At 37.4% G+C, this 17,488-nt stretch overlaps 2 protein-coding genes across 8 annotated transcripts in view; both read left to right on the forward strand.

The window, feature by feature from the left end:
* The window catches only part of LOC149553858 (Met-10+ like family protein), a 169,863-nt gene that overhangs the window by 116,962 nt on the left and 35,413 nt on the right, over positions 1-17,488 (forward strand). The window lies entirely within an intron of this gene.
* Positions 9,345-13,252, forward strand: LOC149553859 (uncharacterized). 2 transcript variants are annotated; one of them, XM_089789219.1, is made up of 7 exons: positions 9,345-9,768; positions 9,960-10,614; positions 10,754-10,986; positions 11,102-11,254; positions 11,403-11,803; positions 11,941-12,346; positions 12,481-13,252. In XM_089789219.1, exons 2-7 carry the CDS (start codon positions 9,992-9,994, stop codon positions 13,059-13,061), a joined length of 2,397 nt encoding a protein of 798 aa, XP_089645345.1. In that variant the 5' UTR covers positions 9,345-9,768; positions 9,960-9,991; the 3' UTR covers positions 13,062-13,252. The 2 variants fall into 2 exon arrangements, with proteins under 2 accessions (XP_089645345.1, XP_089645344.1); XM_089789218.1 differs by having other exon boundaries at positions 9,345-10,614.

Consider the following 17,488-nt stretch of genomic DNA (forward strand, 5'->3'; position numbering starts at 1 on the left):
ATACATACTTCCAGCTGAATCCTATGCTTGAGAAGGAGGCTATCAAGTATGCGGCTATTCATTTGGATGGTCCAACGCATGAGTGGTGGCACCATGGCATGGTAACCTTGGGGCATAATCAGATCACATCTTACAAGGAGTTCATTGAGAGACTCATAGAGAGATTTGATACCAAAGATCTCGAGTTACAGTTTAAAGAGTTGGCACAACTCAAGCAGTGGGAATCAGTTGAGACATATATTAGTGAATTTTAGAGATTAGCTATGTTGGTTGCAGATATTTCAAAGAGGAGATTAGTAGTGTTGTTTATGGATGGACTCTCAGATCCTTTGAGGGGTTGGGTCAAGCAACATGACCCCACAATATTATAGGAGGCCACTAAGAAGGCTCGTGACTTAGCACCTTTTTCTTTTAAGAGAAAATTTCAGCCTAAGAATTCACATACAAATAAGGATAAAGAAAAGGACAAAAAACCTTTTTACCAGGATGCATAACCAAAAGGGGATAATAGGAAGTTGGATAATGACACTTTGAATGAGTCGAGAAGGAAGAAGTTGCGTTTTCATTGTAGAGAGACTTGGAACTTATCTCATAGGTGCCCTCTTAAGGACTTTTGAATGAGAGTTGCAGAGTAGTCTCGTTGAGGAGAATGTAAAGACTTTTTTGGCATAATGAGATAGAGTGGGCAGCAAAATGTTTCATTATGCCAGCTCCAGAGGAGCCACAGGTAAAGAGTCATCCACCAGATATCCAGAAGATACTTGACAAGCATGCCAAAATATTTGGTGATATTCCACATGGGGTTCCTCCTAATAGGGGAATAGAGCATGTTATTGACCTTGAGGAGGGAGCCAAACCCGTCATGATTATCCCCTATCTTCATCTTAAGAAACATAAGGATGAGAGAGAGAAGGCAATTAAAGAGCTATTGGAGATGGGGCACATTAGGTCTAGCAAAAGTCCATTTGCTTCAGCAGTAGTTCTAGTGAAGAAGAAGGATGGGACGATGCCATGACAAGAAATGAGAAAGTATTTCTATGGACTTCATCACTGGTTTACCACGAGTGCAGGGAAGAGATTGTATTTATGTGGTGGTAGACAGATTGACAAAGCTTGCTCACTTCTTTGCTATTCCTTCTACTTATACAACAGCTCAGGTGGTAGATTTATTCTTCAGAGAGGTTTTCAGGTTGCATGGGATACCAAGATTTATTGTTAGTGAAAAGGATAGCAAGTTCATGAGTGCCTTTGGCCAGAAGTTGTTCAGGTTGTGCGGTACAAATGTTACACCTAGTACGAGTTACTACCCTCAGACAGATGGGTAGATGAAGATAGTAAATAAATGGGTGGAGGGCTATTTGCGGAACTATGTGATTGCGCAACAAAGAGCGTGGGTCAAGTGGTTATACATGGGGGAGTATTGTTACAATACTACATCACATGACCATTAGGATGACTCCATTTATGGCATTGTATGGGTATGAAGCACCTAGCTTCATGGATTTAGTTTTGGGGAACAATCGAGTGCCCAAAGCCAAAGACCTGTTGCAGGATAGTTAGGATATCCAGAGGGCGCTCAAGGAGAACATATAACAAGCTCAAAATCAACAGATTTTGTATGCTGATTAGCATAGGGTAGAGCGCAGTGTCAAGGTAGGGGATATGGTGTATTTGAGGCTGTAGCAATATAGGCAGTCATTGCTCAAGAGGAGCGAAGCAGAGAAGTTGAAGCCTAGATTTTATGGTACCTGTAGGGTGATTCTCAGCCTGAGCTTGAGCTTCCAGAGGGCAGTTAGGTGCACAATGTATTTCTTGTGTCGAGGCGTAAGAAAGCCATTGGTCAGAGTGTAGTTCCTTCTATAGATTTACCCCCTTTGGATGAGGAGGGGAAGCTCGTGCTAGTACTTGAGGCTATTTAGGACACTTGGGAGAGGAAACTCAGAACCAAGATAGTGAAGGAGTATTTGGTTAGATGGAAAGACCTGTCGGAGGAGGATGCTACATGGGAGAGTGAGAAGGTTATTCAGTAGGCTGGACTGAGATTGCTCGAGGACAAGCAATTTCAAGGGGGGCAGATTGTAATGTCCCCACTTTAGCTGTTGACCAAGTGTGTGTGTGTTAGCCTAGTTCTACATGGTCCCAAGGGCTAATGAAGGGGTTAAAGGGATCTTAGAGTGTTTTGGCCTAGTCATCTCCAGTTTGGGCCAAAATGGAGTTGATTTACTCTGTCTTAGGCATACTTACTATTTTTAGTAAGTCAGTAGGACACAGTGGAGGCTATTTTTGGTGATTGGATTTGATACTCCTTGGCGAGAGCTTGCCAATGCTATCACTCGTGCTATTCGGAGTCCGTTAGCTAATATATTCTTATGCTTGAAGTATTATGAAAGTAACATTTAATTTAGTTGTAAAATATTAAAGTAATTAAGTGTTACTTTAATATTAAATTTTATGGGAATGTGTGCAAATCAAAAGGGGTGCCTAAGGGAGACATAAGTTGGTTTAGTTTTTGGGCATTTCTAGGGTGCCCATTACACTCTTCTAGACATGTCTTACACATATTATCCCTTTGACATTGATGATGCTTATAGTTTAGCTCATACTTATCAAACCTTTGACATCAATGCAATACTTCCATCAAAATTAAATCGGTCGTATAATCAAGGAGACACTATCAAATTGGATTCATCTTATCAATAAGAAAAAATCAAAAGGTATTATAATCATAACCTATTTCCTTAACATGATTGTGGTGGATGTTGACAACACCAAATACGTAGAGTTGGCTAAGCCTCTTGTAGAAAAGCCAATAGAGCAAATGCAAACTAGTGATTACAAGCATAGTTGGAAAACTCATACTCGACAAACACTTGCCAAGTCTCCTAAAAGTTTATTCAGGAAAAAATCAGCGATTCTGAAACTGCTAAAATATAATTCAAAATACATTTTTATGCAAATTTCAATGAGAAGATGGATCTAATGAGTTCATTAAAGAGAACAGAAAAGAAACAAGTAGAGTTTAGATATATAAATGCACAGTAAGTACAAAATTGCATTCTCATTCGGAATGTTGATGGCGGGAAGCATAATAGTAAATAGTTTGTGTCAAACTAGAAGTAAATACATCATTACAATCAAATATTCTTCTTCCCAACTCTACTACTCTACTGTAATTCTCTATTTTACTTTATATATATATAGGCTTTTTGCCTTTGTTTTTATCAAATAAATTAAAAATAAAAATATTTTTTTTCAAAAAAAAGGGTTTTTTCTGAAAAACTTGCCGATTTTTTTTTTTTTCTAACCGAGTTGCAATTAAATCTGGGAAGAACTTGTCGGTCCCAAAAACTCGCCGATTAGTAGAAACTTGCCGATTATAGAAACTCACCGATTATAGACAATTATGCCAACTATGATTACAAGTTCACCATAGTTGAGTTGTAAACAATCACGTTTGGATTGTCAACAAGATGCTCATGATGGTCTTAGCTTTCTCACCCAATAGAATGACAAGCTGTGGGAAAGGAAGAACATGCTTAAGGAGGAGAATTCTAGACTGCAAGACATTATTGAGAAGATGAAGGCCTCCTCTCTGACAACTGAGTCTTCAAAACATGCAGTGCAGATTGCAAAGAAAGCCAGAGTCCTCGACAATTGGTGATCATCTGGTGTCCCGAGAGGTGGATGTAATTAGGGATAATGTCAGGATACTAAGACATGGGAGAGGTATTTCAGTTAGGTTGATAGTTAGCAAGAGACTTTGCACCTTGTTATCTATTCACTTTACTCATCAAAACAAATTGATTGTAAACCACTTTGGGTTCTTATCATCAATCAACCAAATACAGTTCTAATTGTTCTCTAAAGAGTTGTTCTTGTTACCAATTTAACACACCTCCTAAATTGCTATGTTATGCTTACCTGTATATTGAGCTAAGTGTTTTTAGTTGCTGATAATACATATTACAGAATGAAAAGGATGCAGAAAGTAAAGTACAGAAATTAGTAAACAAGAAAATTGATCACTTTTATTCGAAATACAAGTACCAAAGCAGTACATTTTTATTTAAGTATTCAAAACTGTTTTTTGATGAGGTACAAAGTGTTCAAATTTTACACAGTACTTAAATACAATGCATTCAAATACCACACAAGCATTCTCAGCTCCTAACATAATATTTGAATAAACACACTGTATAAACAAAAAAGTACTGAGAAGATAAGAGGAAAGGCCTCCATTGCCTGAATGGAAGATTCGTTGTTTTGAATGTTGAAGGATTGAGCCAGCATCTCCGTTTGGGAATAGCCTTGCAACAATGAAAGAAGAGGAGGGTCAGTTCATATGAATTGAGCAATGGAAATCTTTCCAGTTATCTATACACTATTGTTCCTACAACATGGTGATTCAGATAACTATATTAAAAGACAAGAAGGCAAGAGAGAAATCTGAAAGAAAAACATGTTTATGCTAATGAGTTTGTTTCATGTGCAGATACAGGTATGAAGTTTGAAGTTGTTGAAGGATCTTGCATAAATTACACGCATGAAGCCTTTTGACTGAATCGTGTAGAGGCCAAGACTAAAGGACTGAGGAGGCTATCGAAGGGACACACATAAATTACAAGCGTGAAACCTTTTGGTCAAATCATGTAGAGGCAAAGACTAAAGACATGGGGAGACTGTTGAGGGGGCATACGTAAATTACAAGTATGGGACCTTCTAGTTGAACCATAGCAGAGGGTTGAAGACACGAGGAGATTGTTAAAGGGACGTAGAAACCTCTCAATCAAATCATGGAGGGCATATGGTATTCTTAGTGTACAGGCTAATGGAAGTGTATCTTTACAAGTATACGGGGAGGAAATAAAAGGTGTCAAACAACGGAGATTTTATGGAAAGATTTGGGATATGTAATGAAACCGGATAAAGCTACAGCAATTAATGCAATAAGGCATAAGTGTTTCTGTTTTACTAACATAAATGTTTCAGATATACATACCAATCAACTTTCATTTTTAAGTGGGTAAATCTGAAATATCGTTAAGGAATACAGTCGGTGATTTTTTGCGAGTATTTGCCAATGAAAAAATGTACGTACTGAAGATAAACACCATATTATATGATTTGCAATAAGATTGTTGTTCATCTATAACAGGGCAAAGCAATGCAGTTACAACAGAGAGAGACTTCAGCATAAAAAATAAGGATGCAATCAACTACAGATCAGTCATAATGAAAGCACATGTTAAGAGAGTTAGAAAGTGTTCTTGAACACGATGTCAGATCAACAAGAGTAAGCAATTTTAAACATGATGAACTTCTGAAATGAAAATAATAGTGCACCTATTATAACATTAAACTAACAGTTCAGATTTTCAGTATACGTGCTATGCAAAGTCAGTGCATTGTGTCATCAAGAGCAAGGTGAAAGTATATAATTTGCTACACAAGGAAGCAAATAAGCAACAGTAAAACAAGGCATTGTTTTACCCGTCCACAAGCAGTCTGTAACAAGTGTGCTGGTCAATATATAATGAGTAAAAGAAATGGATATTCTCATTAAGGTGCGAGTTTGTCATTGCAAAAAAAAAAAAAAGAATGGGCAGAGCTGAATTGCATATAATAAAAACAAGAGAAATAATGAGATTGCTGCTAGATTACAGGAAAATAAGTTTACTTTGGAAGCCTTGTTGGAAGACAAAACACAAATTTTTAAGAACCTAAGTGATGAGCTGCAGAGATCTGTTGAAAGTTTACAAGTTTCAAGAAGCCAACTTCATAGCAAGTAACAGAGAATCTTGAATCAGAAATTAAAAGGTTGCAAAATGATAGCAATGAAACCCACAGTCTTCAGGATGTAGCCATGCAATGCTGGAGCTTTATACAACATCTAGCAGAGATAATGTTCTTTCATCATCAATTTTGAAAGAGCAAGGTAATGTAACTTTTCTAGGTTCAAGTAGTATATCTGATATACTGGATGATAAATCAACAACAGATGCATTACTTGAAACTCGGACCAAATGCACTGCAAATTTCTTCAGAATAGTTTAGGCATGGGATAACAGAAAGAAAGGATGAAAATGTTGGATGGAAGCAGGAACCATGCTTGCAAGGAGAGAGACAAGGAGCGCCTAATGGAAATGGATGTATTGAACACAAATCTCTTTGTCAAAGCAAAGAACATGAAACACAAAACACTAGCAGCACCTTAACATATCCCACAGATATATCATTGCCTCAAGAGTATCATAAGATAAAAGTATTATAGCAGCCATCAGAATAATTTACAAGGAGGAGAAAGAGACTTACGGCTAGCAAAAAGAAGAAGCCGTCCAACACATTAAACCCTTGAAAATGCCAACAGCAGATAAAATCACAAAATGAAACCCTTACATCAATAGAGCCGGCTAATGAAATGAGGCCATGAACTGAAAAGTAGATATGGCATCCATCATAGATATGGCATTAATATCTGACAAATAAAACCCCTATGGCGTACAAATCTGCATAGAAAAAGCTCACGCCATCCAACAAAACAACAGAAAATGCCCAACAAAATCATGGTTACCAACAGCTCATATAAAGACCAAGAATGAATGACGTTCAAAATGATGAAGAACAACATAACAATAAAATTGCAGCTAGCAAATACCAGGAACTCACGGCATCAACAGAGCTGGCCATGAAAGAAGCTCCCACCCAAAACTAACAGAAGTCATCATGAAGATAAGCATAGGAGCCACGTAATGAAGAAAGAGTAGATATGGCATCCAAAATAACCATAAAATCACTAGTCGGCATCCAAACCTCAATAAATCTGCAGCCATAGTAATGCTCCAGGCGTCCAAACAAGGGAGAAATTCGTAATTAGTAGATAATGGCAGGCAAAAAATTGCAGAAGAAAGGCTCTCATCATGGCTAGGGTTTGAAAAAACCCCATTTCCTCATCCTTGTGTGAACACCAAATAATTAAAAGTAAACAAAGTTCTGCCCTTTTTGCCTTTCATAACCATTTAAAAACTCCATTTGATATAATTTTCAGGTCCATGCATAAAAGTTTTCATTATTGTCTTTGTAACTTATAAAAGATATTTTTATAAAGCTTTATATATATTAAATAAATGATTGAGTTATATCTATTACAATCATTTAATATATATAAAACTTATAAGAATATATTTTAGATTCCTTTTCTTATATTTATTAATGTTAATGTGTTCAAAATTAATAAATATAACGTTATACGTTAAACACATTAATATTAATAAATATAAGAAAAAGAAGAATATCATTGTAAAATTAATATGTCAAATGGCTATAATTTTTTTTTTTTTTTTTGATCGGTAAACGGCCTTTGATTTTATTAATTAAATAAAGAGAATTATAATGAATTAACAGTTTTAAAATGCTAAATGCAAGGAGAGTTTTGAGTGAATATGTTTGGACTCCAAGGTAACATTTAGTTAGCTCCTTCATGCAAAAGACAGGTTCTATTTTTAGCAGGGATTGACTATTTGAGTTAATTGAACATTACATGCAGTAATAGGATTAAGTATAGAGCTATTTTTGGAGGCTAAGGGCAGGTCGAGTTTTCCCATGCAGTGATGGAGAACTTTAGTGCTATTTTTGGTGATTTATGGAGCAGTTAAGGCCAGTTTTGCATACAGTTCATGATGAAAGCCTATTTTATGCATAATTTTGAGGAGTTTTACATACTATATTTTTGGGTTGCTTGAGGGGATCAAAGGCTGGGTTTTATGCATGACTTTGAGGAGCTAGAGGTAGTTTTCTAGTTATCTATCAGTTGGGCAGGTGGTTGATAGCAGTTTTCAGAGACTTCTTCATAGTTTCCATCATTTTTGACTTATTTTTTCTAGGCATGATTTTGGAATCCAAATTACGGTTATGAGTTATATATATTGTACATTCACCTCATTATGAGGGATCTTCTTTCTGATTCAGATTTTTGCACATTGCAGATTTTGAGTTGATTGTAAGAGCAAATTTGTAGCAGAAGTTTTTTTCAGCATTGCTTATAGAGATTCAGTGGTTCCTTCTCATTGATTCTCATGCAATATTGTGAATTTTTTACTTTAATGTTGTGTTTCCCTTCATTTAAATTATATTCCTTATTGCAGATTTGAATCTTGATACGTGTGATTGTAGGTCTTTGTTTGTGATCACTGTTCTTTTTGCAGAAAATTGGTAAAACCTAGGTTTTCCTCTCAAAGCAGAAGATCCCGGTCCTTGCATAGAAACACTTTTGTGGTTGCATGTTTGTCTGAGTATTGTGAATCAATTGTGTCTTTCATAATTCGTGTTGATTTGATTAAAGTTATATCAGTGTAATGAGACTCGGACTCGGCAAGGGTAACTTGATTCATGACCTGGCTCTGACTCGTGACCCGGCTCAGCGGTGACTCGGCAAAGTGAAAAAACCTCGAAATTTTGAGATTTTTTAGGATTTAAAGAACATTCCAGGCACCCATTATTGAATAAAGCGTAAAGACACAATAACATCATTAAATAGAAGATTATTTGATCATAATGCACATGCCAGATACTTAAAGTTAAAAACTTAAAACTTAAAAGTCAAACATCGATTACATATGTACAATACTACAAACTACAAAGTTACAAACTTACAAAGGTAAATTGAGAAAAGTAAATACTATATTACTAGTAATTAAAGTCAAACTAAGATAAATCCATGCAAACCATCAAAATGTATATGTATTATCATTTATGCATTATGAAATCCAACACATCAAGATTCAATAGTCATCATCAAATTCAAATGTTCCAAATGCTGATCATATATTAAGTTATTGTTACACTGTTAAACAAAAAGTTAAAACAAGACTATAAGTCTATAGCTATGGCTCCTAGTCGAAGTCCTCATCATCATCCTCATCCTCATCGTCATCCTCATCCTCATCCCCAACCTCAGCTTCAACCTCAGGCTCAGGCTCAGTATAATCTACAAAATGCCTCTTAGTAAGGCGTCTAAGGTAGGTCCTGGATGTCTCAGTAGCCATAGCATTAGCTCGTGAGGTGCCTCTTGGATAAACTGTACTCTTTGCCTCTGGCTTTGCCAATGTCTGTGAGCTGCCACTAGGAACAATTGGAGTCTCTGGTCCTCTGCTGCCATAGCCACAACCTCAGCCTGGCCCTCTCTATCTGCCTGGTCAAGCCATTGTACGTCCTCATCATCAAAGACAGGATCAGTAGCCTCAGTGATCCAATCAAACTCTGGATTAACCTCCTCTAGAGTAATTGGAGAGGTGTCACCATAGTTCCAAAAATCGCCATGAAATCGCCGAAATCGCCGAAATCGCGATAAGATTCATGGATCCCGATTTTTTTGGAATCGGAAATCGCTGGTGGCGATTTTTTCTCATGAATCGCCTGAATCGCCAAAATCGGCGATTCATGGAAGAAATCGCCTGAATCGCCATCGGGTATCGCCAGAAATCGGCCGCGGCAGCAAGGATAGAAAGTTCAATTTTTTTAAAAAAACACATGTTTTATTTGCTTTCTAAGTTGACTTTCCTCTTTGTTATAACCCTAAAGAGCCTTCTATTTGCTTAGTATGAGTAGAAGAGAGGAAGAGTGAGAGAGAAGAAGAGAAAAGAGAATCCATAGGTTTCCAACCGGCAAGAAGGAAGAGCACCAAAGAGATCAAAAGTCCATTTGGGGAGGCCATAAATTGCATTGGGAGCATTAAGGAGTCAATATCAACACTCCTCAACTCATTTGCAAGAGGTAAGTGTTGGTTTTTTTTTTGCATGTTAGTGTAGTATGCATTTTTTGTTAAATTTTTTTAGTGTTCATTTGCAAATCTTGAATGTTTTTTATTTTTAGTTTTACTAAATTGCAAACTAGGGTTTGTTGTTTTGTAGTTTTTGTTTATTAGTTGCAAACTTTGATTTTTTACATGAATTTTTTTATTGCAGCAGCCCTTTGCTTTCATTTTCCAATTTCCACAATGGGTAAAAAAGATGAATGCTGGAAATATAATGAAGAGTTTCCTGGGAGAACCAAATATCAAACAAAATGTATATTTTGCAAAGAAAAAATAAATTCGGGAGGTATCTATAGATTGAAATACCACATTGCTGGCATACCTGGCCATGATGTCACAGTTTGCACTCAACAAACCACTGAGGCAAAACGCTCTTGTTTAGTGGCATTAGAAAAAATTGAACAAGACAAGTTGACTAAGAAAATGCAACTTGAAGGGTTAAGAGGTATTGGCTCCCGTGCTCCCACATCCGCAACCGCATCTACATCTGCAAGTGCATCTGCATCAGCTTCCGCATCCGTAGGTTGTGTTGGGGAGGGTTCTTCTAGGCCTCCTTTTCATCCTAGTGCTAGTGCTCATGTGAGTGTTAGTGGTAGTCGGTCTCATACTGAGACAGAGTCCAACACCAACCTATTGCGGCCTAGAGTGCGGAAAAGCAGAATGGATAGTTACTTTGTGCCCCGCACTACTCCTGGCTCCCAACCCACGCTTGAGGGCATGGGTTTGAACAAGGAGATTCATGATGCTGCCAGAAAAGAGATTTGCAAATTCTGGTACTTTTGCAACATTCCATTTATTGCAGCCAGGTAATTGATTCTTTTTTCTTTGTTATCTTCAAAGTTAAAGTAAAAAGTAAATGTAAAACTTTAATTATATCTACTTGTTTTATGATTTTAGTTTTTGACATCTAAATTTCTAATCAATATCATTATCTATTTGTGACAGGACTCCTTATTGGCAGAACATGATAGATGCAGTTGCCATTTGTGGTCCGGGGTTTAAAGCCCCAACTGAGGCTGAGTTGAGTGGATACCTCCTGGAGGAAATGGTTGAGGATATGAGGCATGAGCTTGAGGACAACCGAAAGGAGTGGATCGAAAAGGGTTGCACCATCATGACTGATGGTTGGACAGATAAGAGGGGAAGAACACTCCTCAATTTTCTTGTATCCTGTGGAGGTGATTGATCATTCTACTTTCCTACATACATAATTTTGAATCGTGATTGACTATTTCAAATTTTGATTTGTTGATTGCTAATAGTAATTATAATTCGTTGTTTTGTTACTTGTAGGATATACCATGTTCCTCAAATCCATTGATGCTTCTGCTCATGTAAAAAACGCCACATACTTATGTGAGGTTATTGAGGAAGTTATAGCAGAGGTGGGGGAACAACATGTGGTGCAAGTGGTGACGGATAATGCAGCAAGTTATGTTGCTGCAGGTAAACTTTTAACTTTTTAAGTTTTGAAAATAAATTTATTTGAATTTTGAACTTTTTCTAATTCTAACTTAGAATTTCTAAGTTTCCTAAGTTCTAAGTTCTAACATGTTTGAAATTTGAATTTCTAATTATCTTAAAATTGTTGTAGGCAAACTTTTGATGGAGAGGCACCCCACCATATTTTGGTCCCCTTGTGCAGCACACTGCCTTGACCTCATGTTGGAGGAAATTGGCAAACTTGAGTGGGTCAAGTCATGTGTGGAAAGGGCAAAAAACATATGTAAGTTTATTTATAATCATTCATTTGTCCTTAGCACAATGAGGAAGTACACAGGAGACAAAGAGTTAGCTCGTCCAGGGATCACGAGGTTTGCCTCGAATTTCATCACCTTGCAGTCCTTGTTGACATCAAGGGATGATTTGAGGAGCATGTTTGTTGGGCGGGAGTGGATTTCATCTTCCTATGCTACGACCACTGCAGGGATAGATGTGGTGGATTGCATATTTGATGATGATGGTTTTTGGAAACTTGCTAGAGAAATACTTAAGGTAATTTTATTGCAATTTAACATTTAATATTTTACAGTTTACTATGCTAATTGTTTAATGATTTAGTTTTACCTTATATTATTGAATTATTCTATGTTTAAGTTTTGACTCAAATTTTTGTTTTACTTTATATGTAGGCCACTGAGCCTCTTGTATCTCTCCTACGAACTGCTGATGGGGAGAAGCCCTCTATGGGCTACATTTATGAGGGCATGGATAGGGCCAAGGAGGCCATTAAAGCTCAGTATGCAGGAGTGCAGGAGAAGTATGCCCCTATTTGGGACATCATTGATAGGAGATGGCAGAATCAGCTCCACAGACCCATCCATGCAGCAGCTTACTTTTTGAATTCGGCATTTCGTTTCCGTCCTGACTTCAAGGCGGATGAGGAGGTTCTCACCGGATTATATACAGTGATCCAGAGGTTGAGTACTGATGAGGATAGCAGTGCTGCAATTATTGAGCTTGATAAGTTCAATAATAAAGAAGGGCCACTTTTCTCTAGCAGGGTAGCCATAGATGCTCGGGAAACAATACAGCCAGGTAAAAATTAAATAATATATTCAATGTTCATGAATCTAGATTCTAAACTTAAAGTTGATTATGTAATTTTAGAGTTAACTTGTAATTTGTAATTTGTAAATGAGACTAATTATTTTTATTTTCCCTTATTTCAGATAGATGGTGGCAAATGTTTGGGGCCACAACCCCAAAACTTCAAAAAATTGCCATTCGTATTCTGAGTCAGCCAAGCAGCGCTTCTGGATGTGAGCGCAGTTGGTCCATGTTCGAGCACATCCACTCGAAGAGGAGAAACAGGTTGATAGTGCAGAGGTTGAATGATCTTGTCTTCGTTCATTACAACCTCCGTCTTAGGATCAGACAGATTTTGGGCACTGACTCCTCTCCGATCATTCTGGAGGAGATTGATCCAGAATCAGAGTGGCTCACAGAGGTTGTAGATCCAGTCTTCACTGAGGAAGACCGTGCGTGGATTGACCAGGTGGATATAGAGGCTGAGGCAGCTAGAACACGTTCTTCAGGCATTGGTAGACGCACACGTGCACGCACAGACACAGGCCCTAGCGACATTCGTGAGCCCATCTTATATGCGGGAGATATGGCTCGACAGTCCTCTAGGACCTACATTAGACGCCTTGCTACTAGGCAGACTGGATACTTAGAGGCTGAGGCTGAGGCTGTAGCCGAGCTTGAGGATGATGTTGAGGATGATGATGACTATGAGCCTGAGGCTTGAGCTGGAGCCTTGTTTTTATATTTTGTTTACAGATATTGATACTGAATCATTGATAGACATATGTTTCAAAGTTTCAAACTTTCATGGATCTTCATCTTAGATTCTTACATAAATTTATGATTTGATGTCTTATGGATCATCTTACATACATTCTATGATTTAAATCATTATGATCATTTGATTTCTATTTACTTCAGCTAGCCTACAATTTACATTTTAGAATCTTAGATAACATAGTTACGTATGTGATGGATTTTATGTTTCATGTTTATGTATGTTAAGTTTTAACTTCTATTTGATGATGTTATAGTGTGCTTAAGTTATATTCAATAAAGGGTACATGAAATAAATTTTAAATTGTTAAAATCTTTAAATTTAAAGGGTTTTTTCAAATTTGCCGATTCATCGCCGATTCATTGCCGATTCATTGCCGATTCACGATTCGATTCGGCCTTGCCGATTCCGATCCGATTCCGATTCACGTTTCTTTGGGTGTCACTATCCAAAATCTCCCTGATCCTAATGCACAGGTTGTAGTGCACAAAGACTAGACTATTCATTTTCTACACAGACAACCTGTTACGCCTCTTCGAGTGGATGTGCTCGAACATGCTCCAGTTGCGCTCACATCCAGAAGCGCTACTTGGCTGGCTCAAAATGCGGATGGCGATTTGCTGAAGGTTTTTGGTTGAAGGCCCAAACATTTGCCACCATCTATCTGAATTTTGAAAAAAGGAAAACAAAAAAGTATTAGTCTCATTTCAAAATTTGAACTTTAAGTTTAAAGCTAGAAATTTATAAACTAGATTGTATAAGGCTTAAGCTGCAATCTTTACCTGGCTGCAATTTTGTACTACCTTCTTTGCAAATTTGACTTGAAAAAATGGGCCCTGATGCATTATTACAGGCATCCATCTCAAGCAATATATCTGTGGGATTAGGGGACATCTTCGATACCACTGTGTATAGGCCACTAAGAACCTCCTCATCTGCCTTGAAATCATCTAGGAAATGGTATGCCGGATTGAGGTAATAAGCTGCTGCGTGGATGAGCTTATGAAGCTGATTTTGCCATCTCCTATCAATTATGTCCCGAATAGGGCCATAGTTTTCCTCAACTCCTACATATTTGGCCTTAATACTCTCCTTGACCCTATCCATGCCCTCATAAATGTAGCCCATAGAGGGCTTCTCGCCATCAACAACTCGTAGGAGGGCTACAAGGGGCTGGGTGATCTACAAAACAATTAAACAAAAAAACAATTTAGTGAATGATGAAACTTTGCAAAGTTGCACAATGAAAATAAAACAAAAATATGTATGAGACAAATTAATTTATAAAATTTTAAGACTTAAGCTTTTAAAATTTAAAATTTAAATTACCTCCACAATCTTCAAACATGGCTCCCAAAAATCATCATCATCATAAATGCATTTTGTTGCATCTATCCCTGCAGGGCTACTCGCAAAGGAGGAGGAACTCCATTCTGGACCAACAAACATGCACCTCAACTCTAACCTTGAACTTATCAAGGATTTTAGTGTGATAAAGTTAGAGGCAAATCTTGTGATACCAGGACGAACCAACTCCTTTCCCTTCGTGTATTTCCTCATACTGCTGAGGACCAAGGCATGATTATAGATGAACTTACAAAGATTTTTGGCCTTGGTAACACATGATTTCACCCATACAAGCTTGCTAATATCCTCTAACATGAGGTCGATGCAATGGGCCGCACATGGAGTCCAAAAGATTTTTGTCTCTCCATCAATAGTTTTCCTGCAGCAATTTTAAATTAGTTAGTAAACAATGAAAATTTTTGATGTATTAAAAAACTTTTAATTTTCAAAATTTAATGAAAAACTAAAACAAATTTTTTAGAAGTAGAACTTAGAAAGTTAGAAGTTCAAATTTTACTTGCAGCAACATAATTAGCTACATTATCTGTCACCACTTGGACAACATTGTCTTCCCCCACCTCCCTTATGACCTCCTCAATAGTCTCACATAATAATTTTGCATTTTTCACACATGAGGAAGCATCTATGGACCTCAAAAACATGGTGGATCCTGAAAGTGAAAATTAAACAAAATAATTATCATTCAAGAATCAAGAATCAATACTCAATAAAACAAAATTTTTGTTATTCAATAATAGTATACATTAAATTTTAGACTTCAAGAAGTAGAGCATGATGAATTACCTCCGCTAGAAACAAGAAAATTTAGGAGGGTTTTGGACCTCCTATCTGTCCATCCATCTGTCATGATGGTACACCCCTTTTGGCTCCAAATTTTTTTGTGGTCCTCCAACTCAAGTTTCATCTCCTCAACCATATCTAGCAAGAGGGGGCCACTCAACTCATCTTCAGTGGGGGCTTTGAACCCTGCACCACAGATGGAAACTGGATCAATCATCCCCTGCCAATAAGGAGTCCTATTACATTTATAAAAACATTTTAATTAGCATATTTCAAATTTTCAACATCAAGTTAAAAGTATAAAACTGAATATAAATTTCAAAACTTAAAACGTAAAACAATTAAATATAAATGAAGTTGAAAATTTGAAGTACCTGGCTGCTATAAATGGAATGTCGCAGAAAAACCAAAACTTGCAAATTGCTCTTACTCCAGCTTCACGTATCTCCCTATTCCAGCCCATGCTCTCAAGTGAGGGTTGTGCACCAAGAGTGGTACACGGTACAAAAAAGTTGTCCAACTCACTAGATTTTCTGACGCTAGGACGAAGAAGAGCAGCACTACTAGAACGGGCAGCAGTAGTAGCATCACTAGAAGTGCAAGGAATAGATGTAGAAGAAGCACGAGCAACAGAAGCACTAGGATGATAGGGGGGACGAGAAGAACCTTCTCCAACACAGCCTACTGACTCAGAAACATTTGCAGATGAGCGTGGAAGGGAACTAGAACCAATCAAAGCTAACTCTTCTAATTGTTTTTTTTTTAAATTCTTTTTCTTGTTCATATTTTTCCAAGGCTACATAACAAAAATGTTGAGCCTGAACAGATGCAACTCCACAAGGCTCAATATCATGACCACATAAGCCAGCAATATGGTATTTTAATCTATTTACCCCCCCACTATTAATGGTTTTGCAAAATAGGCATTTTGTTTGAGTTATCTTTCTACCTGAAAATTCTATGGTGAACTTTCAACACTCATCTTTTTTGTTGCCTTTAGAGAGCTTGGGTTTTTTACCTCCAGAAGCCATTATGACTTAATTAAGGAACAATGTAAAGGTTGCTGCAATAAGACATTTTAGACCAAATATTACCATTTCAGCATTGCATTTTATGAAGATCTAAAGTAAAAAAAAAAAACTCATAAACAAACAAAAAAAATTCATGCAAAAAACCCATAAGCATAGACAAAAAAATCATCAAAATCTAAACAATCAAGTCTTACCTCTTTTAAATGCTTTGGGAAGTGTTGAGAAGAGCTCCTATAAAATCCTTGATGATCTAAATGCAAGCTCCAACGTCACAAATGCAAGCTTTTCTCCTCCTCCTTTCAGGTGGTTGCAAAACAATAAACCTCTATTTCTCGTCTACCTCTCTCTCTTTCTTCTTTTCACTATAGACTGTTATGGGAGCCCTTTTAGGGTTATATGAGTGAGATATGTAAAAAAAAAAACAAAAAAAAATGTAAAAAATTATATTTTCAAGGCCCGGTTTCATGCCTGTCGCGGCCGAGTCAAGCAGGCCGGGTCACGCGAGTCACTCGGTGACTCGCGGCGAGTCACTCCTCGTGACTCGCCGCTCGCGAGTCACGAGTCATTGTGACTCGACGAGGTCAGCGCGGCTCGCTGGCTCGCCTGACTCACGTGACTCGTTGCGAGTCACGTTACCCTGAGTTATATTCAAAACCATCGGTGTATCACCTCACTTAGGTTAATATTCATTATTTGTCATTCACTTCTCATCCCTTATCTCGTGTATAATTTAGGATTAGGTGATCACTATTTAAGAACCGACCTAGCTTCCGAAGATTCATCTCTTGTTTTAGGAAAACCCAGCACCCGAGAGAGTTTCCATGTTTCAACAGGATGGCTAGATTCTGCATCTTGCTATAGGCGCAATCCTGATTGGCAATAGTTCTTACGTCAACTAATAAGCCATCGGTATTACTGTAGCAATAGGTACCTTTTGATAATTTGCAATTAGTAGTTTTTACAATATAATCATTCTTGAAAAAAGAGGAGTTGATTCAGATAACCACCATTTGTTGATTTCAGTTAGCTTTCCATTGTAGCCATCTACGGTAAGAAGGGATGAGAGGAGAGATTTATCTCACTACACTATTGCCTAAAGTTACAATTGTAAGTTGTAGTCTTAGTCACTTAGAATTTTTTTAGCCAACAATATCAAGCACTGCGTTTGTATCGTCAATACTGACAACTTAGGGA

This window comes from Cupressus sempervirens, chromosome 6 (genome assembly GCF_028749045.1).
Source record: "Cupressus sempervirens isolate cs-2001-9-10 chromosome 6, ASM2874904v1, whole genome shotgun sequence".
Lineage (NCBI taxonomy): Eukaryota > Viridiplantae > Streptophyta > Pinopsida > Cupressales > Cupressaceae > Cupressus > Cupressus sempervirens.